A 27,813-nucleotide genomic window follows, 5' to 3' on the forward strand; every position below is an offset into this window, starting at 1 on the left:
TAAGAGAAGGGGTGTGCCTGGCAAAGCTCCCTCCAGAGGGTCCGTGTGCCCACAGCTGGTGACTCTATTTCTGTTCATTGTCCAACTGAACTGCTCAGGGGCTGAACTCGAAGGCCCAGTCCTCATAGAGGTACATTGAAACGAAAGGTAACGTGGAAGGGGAAATGGAGAACACCCATTGTGAGTTTCTTGAGGAATTGCTCGGATCCTCTCCATAGGACATGACCTCATTTTGTCCCACTGGCTGCTGGGGGCCTCTCCTCGCTTTTCTTGGCAGCTGCTTCTCCTCCAGACTCTCGGTTCTCCCTCAGCTCACCAAGTGAAATAACGGTGTTCTCCAAACCGTGTACAGATACAACTGAGTCGTAAACTTTATAAACCACTGGCTTTTGGCTATTGGCTCAAATTCCAGCCTACTGTCAAGAGACAATGGGTTGTAGTTTTTTTTAAAAAAAAAAAAGGGAAAAAAATCAGGACAGAAAAGTGCTTCACGAGCAATTTTACTCTTCTTTAATTCTACTGTCTTTGGGCACACACTGTATTTTGCTATTGAAGAAATCATGACAGCAGGGGTGAGAGCACTGACTCATGACACATTCTTTGCACCACACAAAGAGCAAAATCCTATAACAACTGGACCATCTGCTACCACAACAGGGCTGTCTTATTCACCGTACAGGAGAAGTGCTCGTGAGGGGAGTAAAGGGAGAGAGAGGGGAGGAGGGAGGCACCTGGGGGCAAGTGAACCTCCCAATATGCCTACAAATTAGGAATTTGGTGGAAAATCCAGAATTTACCTAAGGGTGATAGGGAATCGTTGAGTTATAGTCCCATTATTTCCAGAAATTAATGAATTTGAACCTGAGGTTAAGACTTTTAAGATAAAGCAACCTCAAATAAGTTCAGACTGGCCTTGGGAAGAAATGGCAGCCACAGATAATGAGCTTCAGTGCTTGAGAAGAAGTGTCAAAATCAACCTATACCTCTGACTTGACTCAGGTGAAAAAAAGTCTTATTTAAAAACGGTAAGTCTGCAGCAAAAAGTCTGAAAGTTTGAGTCCCTTCCCATCTTTCCATTTTGCTGCTGGTGCCTGTTCTCCTTATGGTATCTCCCGAAAAGGTTCAAAATTCAATACAGATTTATTAGGTTGATTTTCAATATGTAGCTTAAGATGAAGAGTCCTGTTTGGTTTAAACCATTTCATTTAACCTCCTGGTAATGGTAGTCCTGAGAGTCTGCAGCGTTGGTAAAGTCCACCTACAACCACAGGTCAACCTGCTGGTGGGAGCACAGCAACTTTTTGGCCCATGGCTTTGCCTTGTCCTTGTCCCTCAAATCTGGTAGTTTCTGCATTGAGGGACTTAGTTCACCACAATGACGTGTTCAAAACCGTTTTCTGTAGAAACCTCCTTCCAACGCCCAATAGTGCAGGTGGTCAGGAAGACTTGGAAGGAAGCTGCAAAAAGTCCAGCTGGGAATCTTGATTTTGTTAGATGTGGACACCGGAAAATCACCTTTGTCCTCCCCAGATTTTATTATAGTCAAAGGCGAAAAATCCATGAGATTCTAACTGTAAATATGCTAGATATAAAACTGATGGAATGCTAACTGGTCCATAAAGGGCTGAACAAGATAATCTGTGGCAAAGTAGAAAATAAGCCCAAAGGTGATAGAGACTGGAAGAGCTGGTAATGCTTTCTTGAAAATGGCGAGGAGCAATAATGTAAGGCACAAACCCTGTGGAGAAGGGGGGAAGAGACACAAATGCAGACATAATTATGCAAATATTCTGTGCAAATCAACTCAATCACAAATCTTGGTCTTAATTTAGTTAACTGAATATACAATCCTGAGGTTAAATTTTAGAACAAAAGTTTTTTCATTGAATCTGGAAACATTTTTCTTCACAAAAGATTATTATCCATATATTATTGATATTACATCCCCTAATTCTAGGTAGGGGATAGAATCTGAAAATAAGCAAAATGATTTTTTAAAACAAATTAACAATACTGAAATTTCTATCTAAAATATTGACTTGGCTACTGTAAATTTAGTTTGGCTAGCTAAAAATCCTAGAGGTGACATTCTTTATGCTGTCTGGGGGCAAAGACGTACTCATGGAATAAACCAACAAACGCTTGTTTATGAAGTGTATAGTGTTATCTTGTAAACACAGAGCAGCTATATAATACAGGCCATTTTTTCATCCTAGTTAACTGAGACACTAAGACACATCCAGAAAACTAACCTCAAAAGAGGAATAAATGAAAATTCTAACTGGTCACATGACCAAGATAAATCACAAATATAATCACAAAATAAATACATAAGTAAAGGCTCTCATCTAACCTCTCATCCAACTTCACTCATATATACATGAGACATCATACCTCCAGCAAAAATAACAGTAAGAAATATCTTATGAGTTACTTAAAATTGTAGTTCTGAAAGCTTCAGGCTCACCTTGTGACTCTATAAGCAAAATCGATGTGTGATCAGGCACTATGTTAGCTTTTCTTGCCTCATATTGCCTGCCCAAAGGACACTGTATGCTGCAGGTTGTGGCGTTAAATGCAAAACTGCCACCAAACCCACACTAAGTGAGGAACTGCTTACCCCTTTAAGACTGATCTAATTTTCTACATAATTATTTATGTTGCCAGGCTTGAAGCAGTGGTTCCTAATCAGAGGTGCTTACCAGAATTTCCTGGGGGAACTTAAAAAAAAATACACAATTAAAACAAATTAAGTAATATCTCAGGGCAGAGAAGCACTGTTTTAAAAGCTCCCAGGTGATTTCAATGTGTGGCCACATGGAGAAACTATTCAGGTGAGGTCCAATTATTTGTGTTTTTAAAAAGCTCTCCAGGTGATTGGAACACTCAGCCAAGCTGGGGTTAAAAGAACTGCCTTTTAATCAGTTTTGAGATAAGGAGTTCTAACAGGTTTTAATCAATGTATACTTACAATTAATATGGCTACAAAACAGGCTATGGTTGTGTTCCAGTCTCCACTGGCTGTTGCAGAAGCTTTACCAACCAGAACACTGTAGAAAATGAAATCTCCTAATCCAAGTTTTACTCCCCCTAAAACAGAAAGATTATGAATATAAAAGTTTGTCACTCTTTGCTATGACTTCACAATTTAAAAATGTGCTCCCTCCCCATCCCACACTGAATGAGAAATCAGCAAATGATATTATACAAAGTTAGGCTTTAATTAGGTTCTTTTTTGTTTTGTTTTGTTTTCTGTAACAGGAGGTTCAGATGCTATAGGGCTGACTCTGGGTTCTTAAGAGTAGATGCTGCTGTTATATATAAAAAATAATGACAGTAAATAATAATTGTCATCTACTGTTGCCGAGTTTATACCTGGCACTTGTTCCAATAAATCCTCACAAGAAGCCCTATGAGATAGGTATCATCTCCTTTTATTTGAAAAACAGTTTCACTGAGGTATAATTTACTTCATAAAATGCACCAATTCAATGACTGTAAAAAACCTGGAATTGTGCAACCATCACCATAATCTACATTTCCATCACCCAACTTAGATACTTGTGTTTCAAGCCTTAAGCAACTGATCTGTTTTCTAACTCTATAAATCTGACTTTTCTAGACACATAGAAATGGACTCATAATATGAAGTTTTTTGTGACTGGCTTCTTTCATTTAATATAATTTTAAAAAATTGAAGTATAGTGACATTAAAAAAGCCAAGATCATGGCATCCGGTCCCATCACTTCATAGCAAATAGATGGGGAAACAATGGAAATAGTGACAGACTTTATTTTCTTGGGCTCCAAAATCACTACAGATGGTGAATGTAGCTGTGAAATTTAAAAATGCTTGCTCCTTGGAAGAAAAGCTATGACCAACCTAGACAGCATATTAAAAAGCAGAGACATTACTTTGCCGACAAAGGTCTGTCTAGTCAAAGCTATGGTTTTTCCAGAGGTCATGTATGGAAATAGATGTGACAGTTGGACCATAAAGAAAGCTGAGCACTGAAGAACTAATGCTTTTGAACTGTGGTGTTAGAGAAGACTCTTGAGAGCCCCTTGGACTGCAAGGAGATCCAACCAGTCAATCCTAAAGGAAATCAGTCCTGAATATTCATTTGGAAGGACTGATGCTGAAGCTCCAATACTTTGGCCACCTGATGTGAAGAACTGACTCATTGGAAAAGACCCTGATGGTGGGAAAGATTGAAGGCAGGAGGAGAAAGGGGTGACAGAGGATGAGATGGTTGGATGGCACCATTGACTCAATGGACATAAGTTTGAGCAATCTCCGGGAGTTGGTGATGGACAGAGAAGCCTGGCATGCTGCAGTCCATGGGATTGCAAAGAGTCGGATACAACTGAGCAAATGAACTGAACTGATGTACAATGTTGTGTTAGTTTCAGGTGTACAAGGTGGTTCAGTTATATATACATATATATATATATTTATTCAGATTATGTTTCATTACAGGTTATCACAAGATACTGAATATAGCTTCCTGGGCTATATAGTAGGTTCTTGTTGTTTACCTATTTTATATATAATACTGTGTATCTGTTAACCCCAAACTCCTAAATTATTCCCTACCCCACAGGTTCCCCTTTGGTAACCAAGTTTGTTTTCTATGTCTGTGAGTCTATTTCTGTTGTTAATAAGCCCATTTGTATCATTTTTTTAGATTTCACATATAAGTGATATCACATGATATTTATCATTCTCTGACTTACTTCACTTAATATGATAATCTCTAGGTCCATCCAAGTTGCTGCAAATGGCATTATTTCATTCTTTTCTATGGCTGAATATATTCCATCATGTATATATGTACCACATCATCTTTATACATTCACCTGTCAATGGACATTTAGGTTGCTTCCATGTCTTGACTACTGTAAATAGTGCTGTGAACATCAGGGTATATGTATCTTTTTTGAATTAGAGTTTCTGTCTTTTCCAGATATATGACCAGGAGTAGGGTTGCAGAATCATACTGTAACTCTAGTTTTTTAAGGAACCTCCTTACTATTCTTACATAGTGGCTGTAACAATTTACATTCCCACCAACAGTTCAGGAAGGTTCCCTTTTCTCCACATCCTCTCCAGAATTTATTATTCGTAGACTTTTTGATGATGGTTATTCTGACTGATGTGAGGTGAAACCTTACTGTAGTTTTGATTTGCATTTCTCTAATAATGAGTGATGTTGAACACCTTTTCACGTGCTTGTTTGCCATCTGTATTAACATAATATTTCCGAAGTTTATCCATGATTTTGGCATGTATCTATAGTTTGTTCCTTTTCACTGATGAATAGCTTTTCATTGTATGGGTATACTATATTTTGTTTATCCATCACCAGTTGATGGACATTTAGATTGTGTTCCGTTTTTGGCTATTATGAATAACGCTGCTATGAACATCAGTGCACACATCTTTGTGTGGACAGATTGCTTTCATTCCCATTGGGGAGATTCCTAGGAGTGGATCTGCTGGGTTCTATGGTAAATTAACATTTAGCCTTTTGACAAGCTGCCAAGTTGTTCTCTCTGATGGCTGTATCTGTGCATTCCCACCAGCAGTGCACAATGCTTCTGGTTTCTTCAGTCCTCACCTGCACTTGGTGCTGCTGTCTTTTTGATTAAAGCCATTCTGAATCATGATGTTGAGTATCTTTTCATGTGTTTATTGGCCATTATATTTCTCCTTTGAGGAAATGTTTATTAAAAGTATTACCCTATTTTTAAAATATCTTCCTAAAAAAATAAAATATCTTCCTATTATTGAGTTGTAAGAATTCTCTTTATATCCTAACTACAAATTCTTTAATAGAATTTAAAAATATTGTCTCTCAGTATGTGGCTCTTTTTCCTTTTTAAAAAAATGTTAATTAAAAAAAAAATTACTTATTTTTATTTGGCCTTGCTGGGTCTTAGTCGGAGCACGTGGGATCTAGTTCCCTGGCCAGGGATTGAACCAGCCCCCCCTGCACTGGGAGCATGGGGTCTTGGCCACTGGACCACCAGGGAAGTCCCCCCAATTTTTAATTTTTTTAGAATTTATTTTTGGCTGTGCTGGGTCTTCGTTGCTGCACACAGGCTTTCTCTGTGCGGAAAGGCAGGGCCACTCTTCGCTGTGGTGCTTGGGCTTCTCACTGTGGTGGCCTCTCTCGTTGCAGAGCACAGCCTCTAGGAGTGCTGGCTTTAGTAGCTGCAGCACTCAGCACATGGGATCTTTCTGGACCAGGGACTGAACCTGCGTCCTTGGATTCTTAACCACTAGGGAAGTCCCCCTTTGCTTTTGTTAACATTATTATTATTATTTTTTAATGTGGTTAAATACACAGTTCAGTGGCATTAAGTACCTTCACACTGTTGTGCTACCATCACCACCATCCACCCACAGAACTCTTCATTTTGCAGAAGTGAAACTCTGTACCCATTAAGTAACTCCTCCTTCCTCTCTCCCTACAGACCCTGGAAACCACCATTCCACTTTCCATCTCTGAGTCTGACTACTAGAGGTACTTCATTTAAGTGGAATCATACAGTATTCATCTTACTGTGACTGGTTTACTTCACTTAGCATAATGCCTTGGTTCATCCACACTGTAGCATGTGTTAGATTTTCCTTTCTTTTTGAAGTTGAATAATACCTCACGGTATGTATACACCACATTTTGTTTATCCATTCATCTGTCAGTGGACACTTAGGCTGCTTCCATCTCATGGTCACTGTGATAGTGCTATAAATGTGAGTCTATAGATTCCTCTTCTCTCTCTTTTTTGGCTGTCCCATGTGGCTTGTGGGATAGCAGTTCCCCCACCAGGGATCGGACCCTCATCCTCAGCAGTGAAAGCACAGAGCTCTAACCACTGCCAGGGAATTCCCTAAATATCCCTTCTCTAAATGGTATCGTTTGAAGTTTTAAATTTTGACAAGGTCAAACCTATCAATTTTTTTCTTCTATGTATCACTGTTGTATTAACGAACTCTTTGCCCAACCCAAGGTCATGAAGTTTTTGTTTTCTTCTATAAGTTTTATAGTTTTGCCATTTACATTTCAGTTTATGACACATTTTGGGTTAACTTTTTTTTTTTTTTTCACAGCTAAAAGTAAAATTTTTATTTTGTTTTCTGTAGTTACAAGTGGCCAAAAAAAAAAAAAAAAAAAAAAAACAAGTGGCCATGTGACATAAATCTATCTAATGAGATACAAGTGGGAGCCTCTTGGGACTTCTGGGAAGATTTTGTTAGTTTGATAAATCTATTACACTTAGTTTCCTGCTGCAAAGCAGCTGCAATGGCCAGATAAACAGGGAGAGGCATTTTGTGACCACACATCAGAAGTAATAAAGCAGGAAGGTTGAGAGAGACTGGTACTTGAACATCTTTACCAGCACTAAACTGCCAAACCCAGGTCTCTTGTTATTTGAGAAGATAAATCCTTTTTCCTGGTTAAAACACTGTTTTATGGTTTTTATTGTATAGAGATGAATGCATCCTGATTTCTTGTTTCAATTGTATCACTTTCCCCAAAAGGGACTCTCAGAAGAAGCAGGGTTGGAAGGAGATGGCAGCATAAGTTATCTCCTAAGCTTATCCATTCAACTCATCCTGAAATTCTCCAAGCAACTGAATATTCTTTGGCTACAAGAGTAACACTCCATGAAATGTACAAACATTTGTTTTTTTCAGTAGGTGAAATCTTTCAGCAACTTTTCTCTCTGGTAGATTATAATACATTGTTTAGTCGCTAAGTCGTGTCTGACTCTTAGCAACCCCGTGGACTGTAGCCCATCAGCCTCCTCTGTCCATGGGATTTCCCAAGCAGGAATACTGGAGTGGATTGCCATTCCCTTCTCCATGGGTTAATTTTTGTGTTGAAAAGATTATATCCCTTTGCCACTGAATTATTTTAGCACCTTTGTTAAAAAAAAAAAATCATTGACCATAAATATAGGTTTACTTCTGGACTTTCAGTTTTATTTCATTGATTTATATGCCTATCCTTGTGCCTGTCTTGATTACTATGGTTTTGGGGTAAGCTTTGATTGAAATCAGACTGCTTAAGTCCACCACCTTCTTTCTTCTCTTTCAAAATTATTTTGGATATTCTAAGTTCTTTACATTTCCAAATAAATTTTAGGATCAGTTTATAGAAACTAACAAGCTGATTCCTAAAACTTACACAGAAATGCAGAGGTCCTAGATTTTCTATTGCCAAACATTATTTTTAACTTATTAAGTTCTTTTCAAAACTATGGATTCAAAAATACTCTTTGACTGGAGGCTCAACAGTAACCCATTAAGCTTTACAACTTGCTTTTACCTTTCTGGTTGTTAAGTAACTATTGCCAACTGAAGTTTGATCCTGGTCTTAAAGCTTTGTTGTCTGAGTTACTTCTGGAAGACGGGAGTTGAGAGTCCTGAGAAGCAGGATCTGCTCTAGATGTATGTGAGAAAGGAGCAGGGTTCTGGTTAATAAGATCTTACTGAGTAGCCAGCGTTTCTTTTTAAGTTGTGGAAGCCAGAGTGAAGTCTTCCTGAGTGCAAAAATAAACCATATGACCCGTGAAATTCAATGCTCTGAATTAGAGAGTCAGTTATCCTTTAACTTGCTAACCTTCCCAGAATGATGAATACTTCTACCAGTTTCAAGTGTGCAGAAGAGCCCAACTCATTTTATTTTTTTTTTTTTTTCCAACTCATTTTTTAACCCTCAAATTCTTCAGCTACAAGATGGGGATTACAGAGCTATTTCACAAGGTTGGTATCAGAGTTAAAAATAATACAGAGAAGTTCTTGGCACACACAGTGGCTAAACAAAGGATAGCCTTATAAAGACTTGATTCCAAACGGTGCTACAAGAAACTAACTGAAAGAAACTAACTTCTTCAGGGAAGGAAAAAAAAAAGCTATAGAAATAAATTTTAAAAAATAACACAGATGATAGACTTCCCTGGTGGTTAAAGAATATGCCTGCAGATACAGAGGACACGGGTTCGATCCCTGCTGGGCAGGATTCCACATGCCACAGGGCAACTGGGCCCATGCTCCGCAACAAGAGAAGCCACTGCAGTGCGAAGTCTGAGCATGGCACAGCAGCACTGTGCAGAATCCCTGCTCGGTGCAGCCAGAGAAAGCCCACACAGCCAAACACAAATAAATAAAAATTTAACACACACAAAGATACTCAACACTATTAGTCATCAGAAAAATGCAAATCAAAACCCTGATGAGATACCACTTTACATTCACTAGAATGATTACAATCAAAAGACAGATAATAAAAAGTGTCAGTGAAGATGTATAAGAACTGGAACATACAAACAGTGCTAGGGGGAATGCAAAATGGTGCAGACACTTTGGAAAACTGGCTGGTAGTTCCTCAACAGGTTAAATATACAGTTATCATATGACCCAGCATTCTATTTGTAGGTATAAACCTAAGAGAAATAAAAACATATGTCCACACAGACAGGTACATGAACATTCACAGCAACAATATGCCTAATAGCTCGAAATGGAAAAAATCTATATGTCCATTAACTGATGAATGGATGATAAATGTGACATATCCTTACAATGGAATATTATTTGGCTACAAAAAGAAATGAGGGGGTTTCCCTGGTGGCTGAGGGGTGAAGAATTCGCCTGCCAATGCAGGAGACATGGGTTTGATCCTTGATCTGTGAAGATTCCCCATGTTGTGGAGCAACTAAGCCTGTGTGCCAGAACCACTGAGCCTGTGCTCCAGAGCTTGGGAGCCGCGACTACTGAGCCCATGTGCTACAGCCTGTGTTCCGCAACAAGAGAAGCCACTGAAATGAGAAGCCCTCGCACCATGTCTAGAGAAAAGCTCAAGCAGCAACAAAGGCCCAGCACAGCCAAAAGTGAATAAAAAAAGAAAGAAAGAAACCAAGTACTAGCACATACTATAACATAAACCTTGAAAATATTATGCTAAGTGAAAGAAATCAGTACAAAGAACCATATACTGGGTGATTCCATTTAGCTGAAATGTCTGGAAAAGGCAAATCTATTATGATAGTACATTAGCTGTTTTTTTTCGGGGGACAGGAGTAATGAGTACAGGGTTTCTTTCTGAGGTGATGAACGTGTTCCAACATTAGCTTGTGGTAATGGCTATACAACTATAATAAAAACCACTGCATTGCACACTTTTAAAGGGGAAGGCAGGATGAGAAGGATGGACGAGGTAATAGTAAAGAGTGTAAGGTTTCTTTATGGGGTATTGACAATGTTCTAAAGTCAACTGTGGTGATGGCCGAATAATTCTGTGAATATACTAAGGCCATCACTTTAAATGTAGGGCTTCCCCTGTGACTCAGCTGGTAAAGAATCTGCCTGCAGTGTGGGAAACCTGGGTTCAATTCCTGGGTTGGGAAGATCCCCTAGAGAAGGGAAACATTACCCACTCCAGTATTCTGGCCTGGAGAATACAGTCCATGGGGTCATAAAGAGTTGGACACGGCTGAGTAACTTTCACTTTCATCACTTTAAATGGGTGAATAGTATAGTATGTGAGTTATGTCTCAACAGAGGTTTACCAAAAAATAAACAAAAACAATGTACTGATCAAGCTTAAAATTATCACCTCACTTTTCATATACTGGCTTATGTTTGTTTAATTAATAATAATACTATGGCAAATGCTATAATTATGCTTCATAGAATTCATTTTAATGGACAGAGAAATGCAGGTATATTTTATTAGCAAAATTAAAACAGACTCAGGAGAATTCCCAGGTGGTCCAGTGGTTAGGACTCTACTCTGCACTTCCAATGCAGACCACTGAATAAACATGTTTTACATTTCTAATTTAAAACTCTGTGTTCAGTTTTCTGATTAAATTTTGATTTTGATAAGGCTGTTTTGGAAGACACACATGTCTTTACATACATATCAAATTCTATTGTAAACTGAGACTGTTCTGTAAGTAACCACAAGTCTGGTTTACTTGTGCAGAGTAAACCACTAATGAAGAGATGGTTATGTGTGTGCTGGATGCTTAGAAGTGAAAAGAATGTCAATTATTAGTTTATATTGGTCCCAGATAAACGAAACATTAATCTGTAGTTGGAAGGGACAATTTTTGGGTTTTCCTTTAAAAAGAAAAAGTTACTGATGAAGGATGCAGATGATCAAGAGAGAGACCCTTTAAGTAGGAAAAGCAGTCATGAGAGAATCCCACTGCTGTCATGCTCAACGGCTATATTGCTGACTTCTTTTGTTTCTACGCATCATTGAGAAAAAAAGAGAACAGAAGAGGCAACCTAAATACAATGGTAACTCTGCAGGCAGAGACAATACCAGCAAAGGTAAGCTCAAGCCTGGCTAAAAGAGGAGGTAATTGCCTCTGGTTTCCCAGGAGTGTGAAAGGTGCAGGCTGCAGCTAACTCTAACATCTGGAAAACTTACCCAGCACCACAGTCACGGATCTGCCCGGGTTCTAACCCAGGTAAAAGACTAAGGGTGAGCTGTAAGAAGTGTTCTGCTCAAACTAAAGGATAATGTCAAGGTCACAATTAATAGTGACTAGAGAAGGAATCTAGGTGTCTGTTTCTTTAAACTACTTAATACTTCTGTATGTTTTAATCAAGAGTTTCACTTCTGTGAAAACGAAAACACTGAGGTAACTTGGTTGGGAAATGTGCTGCTGCTGCTGCTGCTGCTGCTGCTGCGTCACTTCAGTCGTGTCCGACTCTGTGCGACCCCATCCCTGGGATTCTCCAGGCAAGAACACTGGAGTGGGATGCCATTTCCTTCTCCAGTGCATAAAAGTGAAAAGTGAAAGTGAAGTCACTCAGTCATGTCTGACTCTTCACGACCCCATGGACTGCAGCCTACCAGGCTCCTCCGTCCATGGGATTTTCCAGGCAAGAGTACTGGAGTGGGGTGCCATTGCCTTCTCCATGGGAAATGTGCTTATCTCTTCTTATTCAGTAAATCACCTCTCTAAGACCAAGTGAGGAGGTGACTGAGCCCTAACCAGTGGGCTCTATTGGCTAATATCCTAAGAAGCCCTGAGTGCTGACCTGAATCTGAGCAATTACACACCTCAGACACTGAACATACTTTTACATTACTGCACAGAACCTAATCCCCTTTGATTTTCTTCAAAATTAATAAAATGCAGTGCTTACCAACAAAGGGTAGAAACAATGTAAAAGGGCAAAACATTTAAATTCATAGGTCTCTGTGCAGCAAAGAACGAAATATATTAATGACATTTTTGTACACCTTAAGTTTTATTGGAATAATATTTTAAAAAATTTTTTACCTTACAAAATCAATGCCAAAGGTCAAGGATATTATCAAATTATTAAGGGATAATTTAAAAAAATCTGAGGGGTAGAATTTGGTCCATTAATAAATTTAACTATGAGAGAAGCAGCAACTATTGTTACTTCTCAGTAAAAACTACACTGCTATTTAGAATTAGACTGGAACAATCTGACTCATGTTCTTTTGGGAAAAGTATGATACTGTAGCATCTTAAAAACCCAGGACTCTCATGACTTGCCAGTGTAGAGAAAGGCACATACTTTCCTCTGGGTCCTCACTGGCCAGGATGCTGCTGGAAAGGTCCTGCACGGCAGATCGCGACTCAGCCGTAGAGTGATGAGGCCCCAGGCGACTGTCTCTCTGGGCTTCCCACTCTTCGCTGAAGCCACCATCATCACTCTCTGTCACTGGGTCTTGTGACTCACTTTCTGTGCCTTCAAGAAAAAGTGGATATTGCAGCTGTAAAACTTAGAAAATACTCTCTATACCTTTAAGAAAATTACACGGGAACAGTCATTTACCTGTCATTGTAACTAGGTGAGCTGGCTGGCCCCTAAACAACAAACCAAGGGTTATTTCATTGCCTGCTGGTTGCTTCCACAGCAGCCATTTCCCCCCTTATTTCCTGAGGGCAGAGTTGTGATTTATTTGGGTTTCCACCTCTCACCCATGACTCTGGTGGTAAATTCTGTTCAGTCCGAGCTAAGCGTGGTCACCCCACCCTTCCTCTTCTCAATGAACGCTCTAAGGCTGTGGGGCTGGTACCAGTCAATGTGTGGTGAGGCAAAATCTGCTGCAGAGTGGGGGACACTTGTTCACTCTTTATGTGACTCAAGGAAGACACAAGCAGCCCCTCTTTCCCCAGGATGTTGTCTTATCTGGATATGATGCCTGGCACTGCAGCTGTCATCTCGTGACCATGAGGAGCAGTGCGCTGAAGACCAAGCCCATATTTAAGGACGGTAGAGCAGGAAGGTGGGAAAGAACTTGGACCCCTGATAATTATTGAGTCATAAAATGAGCCAAGACTTTTGGTCACGTGAGAGAACATTTCCTCTGATCTTTGCAGCTGATGGCACTCGCTTACTGATGGCATCCACCACTGGCTTCAGTGACTAAGTTATAAAAGCAGACCACGACTAGAGGGTGGAGGATGGGAAGGAGCAAGGGAATTTTTTTATGGGCTAGTCATTTTGTTATCATGACCAGGTCTGACTGAAAACAGTGAGTATAACATGATCGTCTCCAGAACCTTCCATACGTCAAAAATAATTAAAATATATAAGTGAAGGTGATGATATTTTTTTCTCACTTATTTTATTTTTATACAAGTAATAGATGTTCAAATTTATTCATCTACCATGAATAAATGAAGCTTGTACACGTCTTACTTGCATGGACTTTTTTTTGAGAGAGGTTCTAGCAATTTTGTATTTTTAATTTGTATTTTTTCCTTAACCAGGTCTCCATAAAACCTGAATCTTCTCTGAGCTTGTTTATAAAATCATAAAAGTATAAGATTTAGAAATAAAAACAGCAGTCCCCCCTCCAAAAAAAAAAAAACAACAAAACAGCAGTCCCTGCCCTATCCTTCCTCACTCCTGATTCCCATCCTACTTCCAACCCCTTTGGCTGTTTATTTTGGCATTTACCTCCATAATTAATTATAAACAGCATGCTCATAGTGCTGGATCTTGATTTTTTTTTTTGTAAGGTACAGGCAACCCCTGAGTTCTATTATTTTTTCCTCTTACAGTCCTATACCCCTTTGTTCCAATCTAACTTCTAGTTCCTGTAACACGCTAGTTTTCAACTGGGGGTAGCACCTCCCTTACATGGGGTGGTTGGAAATAACTAGGATGGGGGGAGTTTTTGGTTACTGCAACCTCCAAGCCACTCTTGGCATTTAGTGGGTGAGTGAGGGGCCAGGCATGTTAAACATGTTGGATGGTGTGCAGAGAGGAGTCCACACAATGAAGAACACCCACCCAAAACACCAAGTGCACTCCCACTGAGCGAGTTCATCCAGCTCCTCCTCCTTTCAAGGTCCCTGCCCACCGTGCTTCCCCTTCTGAAAAGCTCTTCTACTCTTCAGCTGGCCATCTCCTATTATCACTTCCTCAGGGAAGCCTTCCTGACTTTCTAGAATAAATGAAAGTCCTCCACTATAGACTTTCATAGCAACTTACACTTCTCCTTTGTAGAGCTTATCAAAAACTGAATGAACTGTATGTTGAACATGTGTGTCTCCCCAAATAGGCTATAAGCTCCACAAGAACAGGACTTCTGATTCAGTGCCCTATCCCCAGTGCCAAAAAATACTGGGCACATGGTCGGGTACTCAATCTACATTTGTCAAAAGGATAAAATCTTGAGGTGCGAAAACACACTCAAACTCATATACTTATATGCTCACAGGTAACCAATCTTTCCACTGTCTTTAGCTTAACAAGGTTAACACAATAACCAGATCTGGAGCAACTGTTTCCTCCACTTCTCACTTCTCTACCAGGTCTACGGCTGGTCTAATCCCAGCCTGATTTACTACCTCGGTGACTGCAGAATGGGCCAAATATCTTTGGGTCCCAAATACTAATTCCCAGCTGAAAGTGTCTTCCTCGCAGTTACTCAAATGCTAAATCAGCAGTTTTCTTATATCTATAAAATCTGAATTCTCCCTTTCCTGACGAACAGCATCTCAATTAAAGCCCTTTCACTAACTTTTATTTTGCCTTTGTTTTCTGCTTCCTCAAAGGTTAGTCCTGTTTTTCTTAAAAAAAAAAAAAAAAAAAAAGTTTCCTTTCTTTTTGACTATTGATATCGGGCTGTTATTTTTCAACTCTTTCTAACTACAACTCCTCCTAACCTGTGTTTGCCTTAACATCTTCTGTAGTGTCCACAAGTGGAGCTTTCAATCTCCTATTCTAGGTCATTATTCTTATCCTCCTCCAGAAAGTCATGTCTATCTGGATATTTTATCTTCTTAGCATAAACATCACATCTCAAATCAAAGTATATTTAAGTTACCCTGACCTTGTCAGACAAGGAGCTCTCATTTTTACATGTTTGAAGATAGTGCTTATTGGACCTTTCTAAAATCATAGCCTCAACTTGAACATTTTCATACTAGTATTAATATGGTAGAAATTCTTAACCTAGGCCAATTGTCGGGTTTGGAGCATGTGAATTCAAGTATTTATCTGTGTTTGCTGGGTGTTACTACAGTTTCCAGGAGATTCTCAAAACAGTTCGTGACCAGTGAAAGTACTTAAAATCATCACTTCATAATTCATAAGATGACAATGATCCCCCAAATCAGAAAATAAAAACATAAAAGCCACCTACTTTGGGCATTGTAATTGGAGTTTTTGGATACCTTCCTTTGGGCTTCTGGGTCTCCTTCTGCCATATTCACCAACCATACCATTGTTGCTGTTGAGAAAGACAAAAATCCAGGTAAACACTGGGAGCACAGTAGGAAGGCTCACCAACAGAGAGCAGGCTGTTATTTCCCCACACAAATCAGAGAAACAACCAGAAGTAAATTCATATTAAAAATCACAAAATGTTCTCTTTGATTTTAGCAGATCAAAGAAAAAATTCTGAAACTGGATGTTTATTGTGGCTTTCAAACTGTAGCTGCTATAATAAAACTTTTCATTACCACTTACAGTCCCTGAAAAGTAACCAGAAGGAAAATTCTTTTTTACTATTGATATTGGGCTGTTATTTCTCAACTCTCTCTAACTACAACTCTTCCTAACCTGTGTTTGCCTTAACATTTTCTGTAGTGTCCACAGTGGGCCTTTCACTCTCCCAGCCTAGGTCATTATTCTTATTCTCCTCCAGAAAGTCATGTCTATCTGGAATATTTTATCTTCTTAGCATAAACATCACATCTCAAATCAAATTATATTTAAGTTACTCTGATCTTGTCAGACAAGGAGTTATCATTTTTACATGTTTGAAGATACAGCTTTTTGGACCTTTCTAAAATCACAGCCTCAACTTGAACATTTTCCACTGAAACAACTAGACTACTTAAATACCCTAAAATAGTGTGAATTAACTGATGAAAATTACTTATTGGAACTAAATCAGAGGACAAACAGAGGCTCTCAAAGCATCAAATGAATTATTATAATTCAAAAGATGCAAGTAAGTTCCCTTTATATTCTGTCTCACTTCAGGGATTTTCAATAATGCTAAACTGTGTTATACACAGGGAATAAGGAAACAAGGTTAAAAGCAATAAACATAAAGAGATAGTCAATTGCCTTCTATTCTCTATGTCCCTTCCACAAAATCACATATATATTAATATATTTACATAGATCTAGATATACACACACACCCCCTCATCACACTTTAATTAAGAGGCAATGTGAATACTCTAAAATGGTGCTTCTCTTACATACTGCAGGTATGATGAAACATGGAGGGGAATTTGGTAACCACTAACAAAACTACATGTACATTGACCCTCTGATCCAGCAGTAACACTTTTGGGAATTTATCCTGAAGATACACCAACAGTAATACAAAAATACATATAAGACATGTGCCATTCTGGGTGACAGCAGAAACCAAAACCCCACAGCAAACTCAGTTCAATCCATCCACTTGGCATCCATGTTTCTCTCGCATTTTGTCACTGATTCGATAATTCTATCTATCTGCCTAATACTCTAAGGCTTCTTGAATAACTTATGAAAGAAATACATAACCAAAGAGGATGAAAATCCTGTAATAGCTGCACTTTCTCATTCACCATAGCTTTGTAATTCTGAGGTCAGACAAGTTTCATCATAGGATAACTTGATCAGTCAATATCAGGTAGGCAGGCAATTCACTGTAACTAAACTCAAACCCAATGAAGAGGAAATATGGTGATCACCAGGGTTTACAAATTTCAGTAGCCTTCTTGGCAGCAAAGGCATAAAGTATTTATTTGATTTTCTTTCTTTATACAAGTATAGAAAGACAAAGCTGCAAATTCTTTCTATACTCGGTATAACTACAGAAATCAGGGGTCAGCAATCTTTTTCTGGAAAGGGCGAGATAGTAAACATTTTATGCTTGTGAGTCACATCTGGCCTCTGTCACATATTCTTCTTTGTTCTTTTCTTTTTCATTAACTCTTTATAAAGATGTAAAAACCATTCTTAGCTTACAGGGCTGTACAAAAACAGGCCACAGGCCAGATTTGGTTATGGGCAGGTTTGTTAACCCCTGATGTAAATTATCATGAGCAGAATATATACTTTTTGAATGAATTAATATTACTAAAGTAATACCTTAAAAACCCACTTTCCAATTTTTTTTGGCTTAACACCAAACGTCTTAGATCAACTGAAAAATAAGCAAATTAAAATTCAATATAATCTAAAAACTTCCCAAAGTGATATGAAAACAGAAAAATTTTACATAATGGTCAACCTCAAGCAATTGTTACCTTTGTATTTTGAAAAGCTACCAAAGAGGTGTGCCTCTTTTCCTGTCCAAATGAGGGACACAGAAAACAAAAACGCTTAGGTTTCCTGAGGGTAAGATCTTTTAGCATACTGAATACCCTTAACTGGGGAAGAGTATACAAATGCATCAAAGGATTGTATTTTTTTAAAAAACAAATAACTGGGAGAGCCAACGTAAAACTTTTTATATTCATGTATACATCCATTTCAGGGGGAAAGTACTGATTAACATTGCTGTTTTTGTATATTCTACTTTAAAAAAACACCTCTCAAGCTCAATGATTTATGAAATGCTCACTAAAGATTCAGTACTTCATGAGAACACTTTCTTGAACCTATTTAATTAACACAGGAGTTAAAGGTTTATGCTTATGCTTTCCCATATATGTGGAATTACTGCAAAAATATCTCAGCATCAATTGTTATACAGATTCAAGTTTTAAAAAATATTATATATGGCAAACAGAATCCAACAACATATTAAAAAAATCATACACCATTACCAAGTGGGCTTTATCCCAGGAATGCAAGGATTCTTTAATATCTGCAAATCAATCAATGTAATACACCACATTAACAAATTGAAAGATAAAAACCATATGATTATCTCAATAGATGCAGAGAAAGCCTTTGACAAAAGTCAACACTCATTTATGATTAAAACTCTCCAGAAAGCAGGAATAGAAGGAACATACCTCAACATAATAAAAGCTATATATGACAAACCCACAGCTAGCATCACCCTCAATGGTGAAAAATTGAAAGCATTTCCCCTGAAATCAGGAACAAGACAAGGGTGCCCACTCTCACCACTACTATTCAACACAGTGTTGGAAGTTTTGGCCACAGCAATCAGAGCAGAAAAAGTAGTAAAAGGAATCCAGATAGGAAAAGAAGAAGTGAAACTCTGGCTGTTTGCAGATGACATGATCCTCTACATAGAAAACCCTAAAGACTCTTCCAGAAAATTACTAGAGCTAATCAATGAATATAGTAAAGTTGCAGGATATAAAATTAACACACAGAAATCCCTTGCATTCCTATATACTAACAATGAAAAAACAGAAAGAGAAATTAAGGAAACAATACCATTCACCATTGCAACAAAAAGAATAAAATACTTAGGAGTATATCTACCTAAAGAAACAAAAGACCTATACATAGAAAACTATAAAACACTGATGAAAGAAATCAAAGAGGACACAAACAGATGGAGAAACATACCGTGTTCATGGATTGGAAGAATCAATATTGTCAAAATGGCTATTCTACCCAAAGCAATCTATAGATTCAATGCAATCCCTATCAAGCTACCAACAGTATTTTTCACAGAACTAGAACAAATAATTTCACAATTTGTATGGAAATACAAAAAACCTCGAATAGCCAAAGTAATCTTGAGAAACAATGGAACTGGAGGAATCAACCTGCCTGACTTCAGTCTCTACTACAAAGCCACAGTCATCAAGACAGTATGGTACTGGCACAAAGACAGAAATATAGATCAATGGAACAGAATAGAAAGCCCAGAGATAAATCCACGAACCTATGGACACCTTATCTTTGACAAAGGAGGCAAGGATATACAATGGAAAAAAGACAACCTCTTTAACAAGCGGTGCTGGGAAAACTGGTCAACCACTTGTAAAAGAATGAAACTAGAACACTTTCTAACACCATACACAAAAATAAACTCAAAATGGATTAAAGATCTAAATGTAAGACCAGAAACTATAAAACTCCTAGAGGAGAACATAGGCAAAACACTCTCTGACATAAATCACAGCAAGATCCTCTATGACCCACCTCCCAGAATATTGGAAATAAAAGCAAAAATAAACAAATGGGACCTAATGAAACTTAAAAGCTTTTGCACTGCAAAGGAAACTATAAGTAAGGTGAAAAGACAGCCCTCAGATTGGGAGAAAATAATAGCAAATGAAGAAACAGACAAAGGATTAATCTCAAAAATATACAAACAACTCCTGCAGCTCAATTCCAGAAAAATAAATGACCCAATCAAAAAATGGGCCAAAGAACTAAACAGACATTTCTCCAAAGAAGACATACGGATGGCTAATAAACACATGAAAAGATGCTTAACATCACTCATTATCAGAGAAATGCAAATCAAAACCACAATGAGGTACCATTACACGCCAGTCAGGATGGCTGCTATCCAAAAGTCTACAAGCAATAAATGCTGGAGAGGCTGTGGAGAAAAGGGAACCCTCTTACACTGTTGGTGGGAATGCAAACTAGTACAGCCACTATGGAAAACAGTGTGGAGATTTCTTAAAAAACTGGAAATAGAACTGCCATATGACCCAGCAATCCCACTTCTGGGCATACACACTGAGGAAACCAGAATTGAAAGAGACATGTGCACCCCAATGCTCATCGCAGCACTGTTTATAATAGCCAGGACATGGAAGCAACCTAGATGCCCATCAGCAGATGAATGGATAAGGAAGCTGTGGTACATATACACCATGGAATATTACTCAGCCATTAAACAGAATTCATTTGAATCAGTCCTAATGAGATGGATGAAACTGGAGCCCATTATACAGAGTGAAGTAAGCCAGAAAGATAAAGAACATTACAGCATACTAACACATATATATGGAATTTAGAAAGATGGTAATGATAACCCTATATGCAAAACAGAAAAAGAGACACAGAAGTACAGAACAGACTTTTGAACTCTGTGGGAGAAGGTGAGGGTGGGATGTTTCGAAAGAACAGCATGTATATTATCAAGTGTGAAACAGATCACCAGCCCAGGTTGGATGCATGAGACAAGTGCTCGGGCCTGGTGCACTGGGAAGACCCAGAGGAATCGGGTGGAGAGGGAGGTGGGAGGGGGGATCGGGATGGGGAATACGTGTAACTCTATGGCTGATTCATATCAATGTATGACAAAACGCACTGAAATGTTGTGAAGTAATTAGCCTCCAACTAATAAAAATAAATAAATAAATAAATAAATAAAATACACCAAAAAAATAAATAAATAAAATAAAAAATATTATATATGAAAGATTTCTTAAAAAAGAGAGTAAATCCTTTTTCTGAGTATAAAATTAACATACAAGCTTAATGTCATGGCTAACTGAACAACTTTTCACCCCTCTTGCATGGCCTGAGACTGGAATGCAGTTTTCTTCCTCCTAACCAGGGGCTCAGCTATGTGACTTGTTTCAACTGATGGTACATGGGCAGAGGAGACAGTGTGCTAATACTGAGCCTAGGTCTTAACAGGCCTGCTGCCCTCCTGTTCCCCCAAACACAAGAATATCACCTTCAGCTAAACTGCTGGTCCAAGGAGGAACGGGGAATACACGAAGCAGAGCTACCACAGCCAAGTCAGATCAGCCGAGCCAACTGATCGGCAGGTGATGGTGGTGAATAAGTAGTATTTGTAAGGCACTAAATTTGATCTGCAGGTGATAGTGAGTGAGTATTATCTGTGAGGGACTAAATTTTGAGGTGGTTTGTTACACAGCATTATTGTGGTACTAACAAGTAGATACAACAGCAGAACAATGCAAATTGCTAAAAGTAAGAAAACATTTAAAACTCACAATCCCTTCACTTTGACATTCACAATTAACTTTTTTAAAAATAATGGGTATCGCATTAATACTCTACAAGAAGTGAAAGGTATAAGGTAGAGAGTAAAGGCTGTCTCAATCTCTAAATCCCACTTTCCAGAGGTTAAACACTAGTATCTCATCAGTTCTGAAATGCATCATTGGGATTTTACACACACACATCCATACATATTTGGTCCTTTCCCCCACTCCTTCCATACGACATTGCATATATTGTTTTAAATCTTGCTTTTTGTATATATTAATATATAATCTTTGACATTAAAAAAAATCAGAAATACATAGAGTTATTTCTTTCTTTCAGAGTACAAATGGAATGGCTGCACAACTCTCCATTTTAGGAATGTACTATAATTATTTGAAAGTGTTCCCTTTTGATAGACATGAGTTATTTCCATTTATCTCTTAATAGAAGCATTGCTTCAGTGAACATACTTCTATACTTTTACAAGTATATTCCTTAGTCTAAATTCCTAGCATTCACTATTAACATTTGGTGTGACATTATACATGCACAAATATCAAATATATATATAGTAGATTTTAATTTCCAGGAATAACACAGAAGAAGCTTACACCCAACTGCTCATTAAGAGGAAAATGTTGATGCTCAAAGCCTTGTCTGTTCTTTTTGGCTGAAAAACACAGTAAGAATGTGGTAATACATTTATACTGGAAAAAAGGTAAGAGAAAGATTCTTGCATTTCAGACACAAGGTGTTCTAAAACTTTACCAAACTTCTCCTACTACAAGCACAATTCCCACCTTCTCCACGTCCCACAAATGACCTAACATTAAGGTCACAAGAATGATTTGAGGTCAACTAACATTGGAAGGGCTGAAGCTGAAGCTGCAACTCCAGTACTTTGGCCACCTCATGAGAAGAGTTGACTCATTGGAAAGGACCCTGATGCTGGGAGGGATTGGGGGCAGGAGGAGAAGGGGACGACAGAGGATGAGATGGCTGGATGGCATCACCAACTCGATGGACATGAGTTTGAGTAAACTCCGGGAGTTGGTGATGGACAGGGAGGCCTGGCGTGCTGCGATTCCTGGGGTCACAAATGAATGCTCAGACACGACTGAGCGACTGAACTGACTGAACATGTGTTTCCAACTTAATCTCTCTCTATATCTCACTATCTTCTGCTTTTCTATCTTCCTTTTCCTTCCTCCAGGTTTCCCCTGGTGGTCCAGTGGTTAAGAACCCACCTTTCAATGCAGGAGACACAGGTTTGATCCCTAGTCCAAGAAAAGATTCCACATGCCATGGGACAACTAAACCCATGTGCCACAACTACTAAGCCCGCGCTCTTGAGCCTGTGTGCTGCAACTGCTGAAGCCTAGAGTCCGTGCTTCTCAATAAGAGAAGCCACCACAATTAGAGAGTAAGCCCTTACTCGCCACAACTACAGAAAGCCCACGCAAAGCAACATGGATAGAGTATAGCTGAAACAAAAAATTTAAAAGCACACATCCCTTGACCTAGCAATTCCATTTCTACAAATGTATGTATACAACAGTATTCACAAATTCTAAGTATTCGCTGCAAGTACTGTTTGCAATGGGAATGATCTAAACGGTCATCAATAAAAATACCCTTTACTGTATTTAAGAGAAAACTATGCAGATATTTCATGTATGCATGCTAAATCACTTCATTTGTGTCCGACTCTTTGTGCTCCCGTGGAATGTAGCCCACCAGGCTCCTCTGTCCATGGGATTCTCCAAGGCAAGAATACTGGAGTGGGTTGCCATGCCCTCCACCAGGGGATCTTCCCAACCCAAGGAAGAAATCCATGTCTCTTACATCTCTTGCATTGGCAGGCGGGTTCTTTACAGCTTAGTACCACCTGGGAAGCCTGAAAAATGCTGATTTTCCCAATTTTCTGATATTTTCTTCTTTCCTTTACTATTCTCTCTTCATTTCTCACTCTCTAAACAAGAGTAGTTGAGAAAGATGTATTCCTGGTGTCCTTTTTTCCTTTTATTTGAACCACTCATCTAATCCCACAGCTGCAACTACTACCTCTATATTGGTGTTCTTCAATTCTGCATCTCTATTACCAACCTTTTCCTCTGCACTGGTACTTCATTTATAAACTCATGATGGAAATTTCTCCCCAGATGGCTCACAGATCCTGCCAAGGAAATTAGATATGGGCCACAGGCAACACTACACAGAGTTCTCAAGTAAGAAAAACTTCTCTTCTTCATCATCCTTCTTTTAGGCTTTAAACTTCTCTCACTCGTCACTAAGAACAACTGATACGACCCCCAAAAACTCTCACTGAGGCCTTTCCCTTGACTGTTATCATCATTCCATAATTCAGACGTTCATCATTTTTGATCTAGATCATGGCAATATTCACTTAGTTATGCTTCCCAGTATCTCAGTTCTCACTCTCTCCCATTCATCTTGCCCAAAGCTGCAAGCTTACAAAGGCACAGCTCTGATCACATTACTCTTCAAGAATCTTCTATGATTTCCAAGTATCATGAAGAGGATACAAAGATCTAAACCAGTCACTCAAAGCTATCCTGGATCTTGCCTGAAGTGCCTTTCCAAACTCATCTCCTAGTACTCTCCCCATTTTGTACTCCATGTTCTAGTCAACTTGAACACTTGAAACTTGAAAAAGATGCCCCACATTTACACTTCCAATGTGTGGGGCTTCCCTCATAGCTCAGTTGGTAAAGAATCTGCCTGCAATGCAGGAGACCTGGGTTCAATTCCTAGGTTGGGAAGATCCACTGGAGAAGGGATAGGCTACCCACTCCAGTATTCTTGGGCTTCCCTTGTGGCTCAGCTGGTAAAGAATCCACCTGCAATGCAGGAGACCTGGGTTCAATCCCTGGGTCCAAGCCATTCTTCGCAACAAGCCCACTTTTGAAATTGACTCTTCCATCTGTGCTTGCCAAAATCCAACCCACTCTTAAAAGGGTCAATCCAAATGCTATCTCTTCAATGAAGCCTTCCATGATTCTCCATTCAGATTTTCCCTGTTTTGAGCTCTTTTTGCACTTCCTATTCCTTCTGAATCTAACAGTCTGCCTTGAATGCTGTTTATCTATTTGTCTTATCTCACTTCTAAATTGTAAGCAAGGGAATACCCCAGCAGTTCGGTGGTTAGGAATCCATGCTTTCACTGCCAAGGTTGTGGGTTCAATCCCTGGTCAGGGAACTAAGATCCTACAAATCACCTGACACAGTCAAAAAAAAAAAGAAAAAAAAAGTAAGCAAATGCACTCTGAGGGAAAGCAAAGCATCTTAACCATCTTTATATCCTCCACAGTGCTCTGTGGGAGCAGATCAGGTCAATGACCAATAAATACATACTGAATGATTTGGAAGAGTATGACTCTACAACAAACTGAACACAAAGGCCAACCCAAACTGAAGGAACAGTATGATTCTTTCAACATACTAGTGTGAGAGCTGCCTACAATATACGTATATAACAAATGTTCAATACTTGTTAACTATTTCTTCTGTCTCCACACACACTGAAAACACTCTTCAATCAATGTCAGAAGATAATAATTTGCAAGGAAACAGAGATCTGCAGGAGTCCCATCAATGCTATGCATTTAAGGTAAGAAAAAGTACTGTGATAATGATCATAATTACATGCATTTGAATCTTTATAAATTCTAAATTGTTTACTAATTCAACATCATTCTGAAATACTTACAAGAGTAAATAAGAGCTGGGAAGAGAGTTTCATTTCTCTCCTGAGCTGTTTCAACCAGCATACGAAGCGGGCCTTTTGGACACAAAACAGCCACTAAATCTAGAAAAAGAAAAATAGAAATGATATCTGAAAAATGTATTGGCTAAACTTGTAAATGACTGTGTTAGGGAAGAATTAACCAATTGAAAAGGTTTAATTTTTTTTCTACAAGAAAGATATTGAATGAATATGAAATAAGCAGCAGGTAAGCTGATGGGGGAGGGAGGCGGAGATGATCTAAACAAAATACACACCACACAGAGATCTTTGCTTTTGGTTTGCTTGCTATTTGGTTAGTTTACAGTGTATTTTGGGTTCTAGGAATAAGTCTTCCCAATTTGAAAGAAAACAGGCAGAAATAATCACAAGACAGAATTATTTTAGAGCAGTTGTCAATTTCCAATAAGCAGAAATAAGGACAAGCCATTTACTTCCAAACTAAACATAACTATGAACCACAAACTGGTTTTACACCTTAGGAGGGATTTAATAGAAAGGATATGACTGAACTTTTTCAAAATATGAAGAACAGAGTAGAAAAGATGCATCTCCTCTTCTTTTTTTTTTGGTATCAGGAGTGGGATCCTCTCTTTTTCTGAAAACAGTATATGTACTACTTAGGAATACTTGAAATAAAAGGGCAGTAAATTTAAACAAAATAACTAATAAACCTCTGTGTGAGAATGTTTAACATTTCTCCAGTTCTCCTGTCAAAAGCACTTCACAAGTATTTAGGTCTCAGAATACATGTGGTGCTAAAAAGTGTCTTACAAAAACTGCAACTCAAAACAAGGAAGCAATTATGCATAAATTATTCTTGATGCTACCACTTTCTCTTCTTCAACAACTGCAATTTTTTCTTACATTTACTGTGTCATGAAAATTCAGAACATAAAAAAAAAAAGAAAATTCAGAATATAGAAACACAGAAAATAACTTCAAACATTTAAAATGTAAAACACGTATAGGTAAATTTGTAAAGGAAGATTTGATCACTTGCATTGACATCACTATCATTCAGATGCATTTAAATAATAAATCTCACACTTTCAAGTGGTCATATCTTCTTGTACACTACTACTACCACTGCCATAATAAAACATACAAATGCACAGAAATCTCTAGTCTCACTGTTTCTACTTTGATTTGTTGGGATGAGAAAAGGGGAATTTGCCATGCTCTGAAATAATGAGATTTTCAACCTGTTTCAACCTTTAGTGTCCTGTAACTGTCTTGGTTTTTCAACACACTTCTTCATATAGAAATGCTAAATGATAAACCTTTATTTTTAGAGCAATTAACTTAATTTTGTTTTGAAAGCTTTAGAACAACCTTTTTGACAAACTGAAATATCTTGAGATCTTATGAAAATGGAATTATGAATCATTACTCTAAATATTAGATACAAAAGTCTCTTATTTCAGAGGAACTCAAACGTCTGTACAGATAATTTGTAGATGTATATAAGAAACAGAGGGCTGATGGGCAGAAACAGTGTATTGCAGTAGAAAGAATATGGGACTTAGGACTCAGATTCTAGATCAAATGGTGTAAACTTTGGCAACTACTTTACCTCTACAAACTTCAGGCTTTTAGCAGTGAAACAAATGCAACAAGCTTGCTTACTTCACAAGATTATATATTTTTGAGGAACGGCTAATACTTACTGGTAGATACTGTATACATTTACTGTATGTATTGTTCAATTTAATCTTCATAACTAAGACTCCACTGTTGAATGTGGTGTGTCTGCAGTAACATAGCCAATAAATTACAGGAGTAAAAGAGTCTGGATTTGAATCCAGGCAGTCTGTCACCAGAAATGGCTTTTTTAAATATCAAAAATGGAATCAGATTCTTCATGATGATTCACCTCTGATGTTTCATTTATTAAGTTTTAACTTGCTCTAGTATGTCATAATGGTGCCCTGTGAGGCCTACATCATAAGACTGTAAGGGAGGTGAAAGTTACCCTGCACACCTTGTTCAAGAGCTCAGCACTGTATATTTAGAAGTGAAACAGTCATGAAACAATGTCTGGAACTCCAAATTGAGGTCTGCATTGTGGATTTAATATGTTTAGAGACATGTATAACTTTGATTTCTATTTTTGGAATCTGCGAAACAAGAGATTGTCTCAGTTACTCTGCCTAAAGAGGGAAACCTTGGATATGTAACTGCTGTTGTTACCACTAGCAGAACCAGGTTGCTAGACTACTGGCAAAGTCTCAAGGGTCTGTAAAAACGCACAAATAGGCCAAAATAGGATGGCTGCCTAAAGTTCAGCTAACTTGGATCCCATTCTTTGATCAAGGATGCCTGGATTAAGACATGAAAAGCACAGCTCTCCAGTGAGCTCCATCACACGTAGCTCTGCTGCTGTCCATAAAGGGTACAAACTCCCACGGCTGTTTGTTCACTCATTTGATCCCAAAGGGCTCCTGACGTCATTTATGTCAGTGGTAGCAATGGGATTTGAATCTAAGTCTTACAACCAGAAGTCAATGGATCCTTCCATTAACTCACCACTGAGTTAAACTGGAGGCAATAATAAAACATTTTTAAAGGACTCAACTTCCAAAGATTTGAAATCTTTGTATGAAAAAGATATTATAGCTAGCTGATTATTTACTAAAAAGTTATGGGATATTACTGTTATTTTCCCTAA

The 27,813-nt window shown here is 38.4% G+C and overlaps 1 protein-coding gene across 3 annotated transcripts in view; it reads right to left on the reverse strand.

Moving 5' to 3' along the window:
* Positions 1 to 484: 484 nt before the first annotated feature.
* The window catches only part of PSEN1 (presenilin 1), a 71,836-nt gene continuing 44,507 nt past the window's right edge, over positions 485 to 27,813 (reverse strand). For all 3 annotated transcript variants that reach the window (XM_043919378.1, XM_043919376.1, XM_043919377.1), the window contains exons 8-12: positions 25,107 to 25,205; positions 15,666 to 15,752; positions 12,581 to 12,754; positions 2,972 to 3,090; positions 485 to 1,738 (exon numbers count right to left, since the gene is read on the reverse strand). In XM_043919378.1, the coding sequence (XP_043775313.1) occupies positions 1,583 to 1,738; positions 2,972 to 3,090; positions 12,581 to 12,754; positions 15,666 to 15,752; positions 25,107 to 25,205 (635 nt within the window). In that variant the 3' untranslated portion in view covers positions 485 to 1,582. The remainder of the gene's footprint in view (positions 1,739 to 2,971; positions 3,091 to 12,580; positions 12,755 to 15,665; positions 15,753 to 25,106; positions 25,206 to 27,813) is intronic.

The sequence above is a fragment of the Cervus elaphus genome, chromosome 12, assembly GCF_910594005.1.
Source record: "Cervus elaphus chromosome 12, mCerEla1.1, whole genome shotgun sequence".
In the NCBI taxonomy this organism is placed as follows: Eukaryota; Metazoa; Chordata; class Mammalia; order Artiodactyla; family Cervidae; genus Cervus; species Cervus elaphus.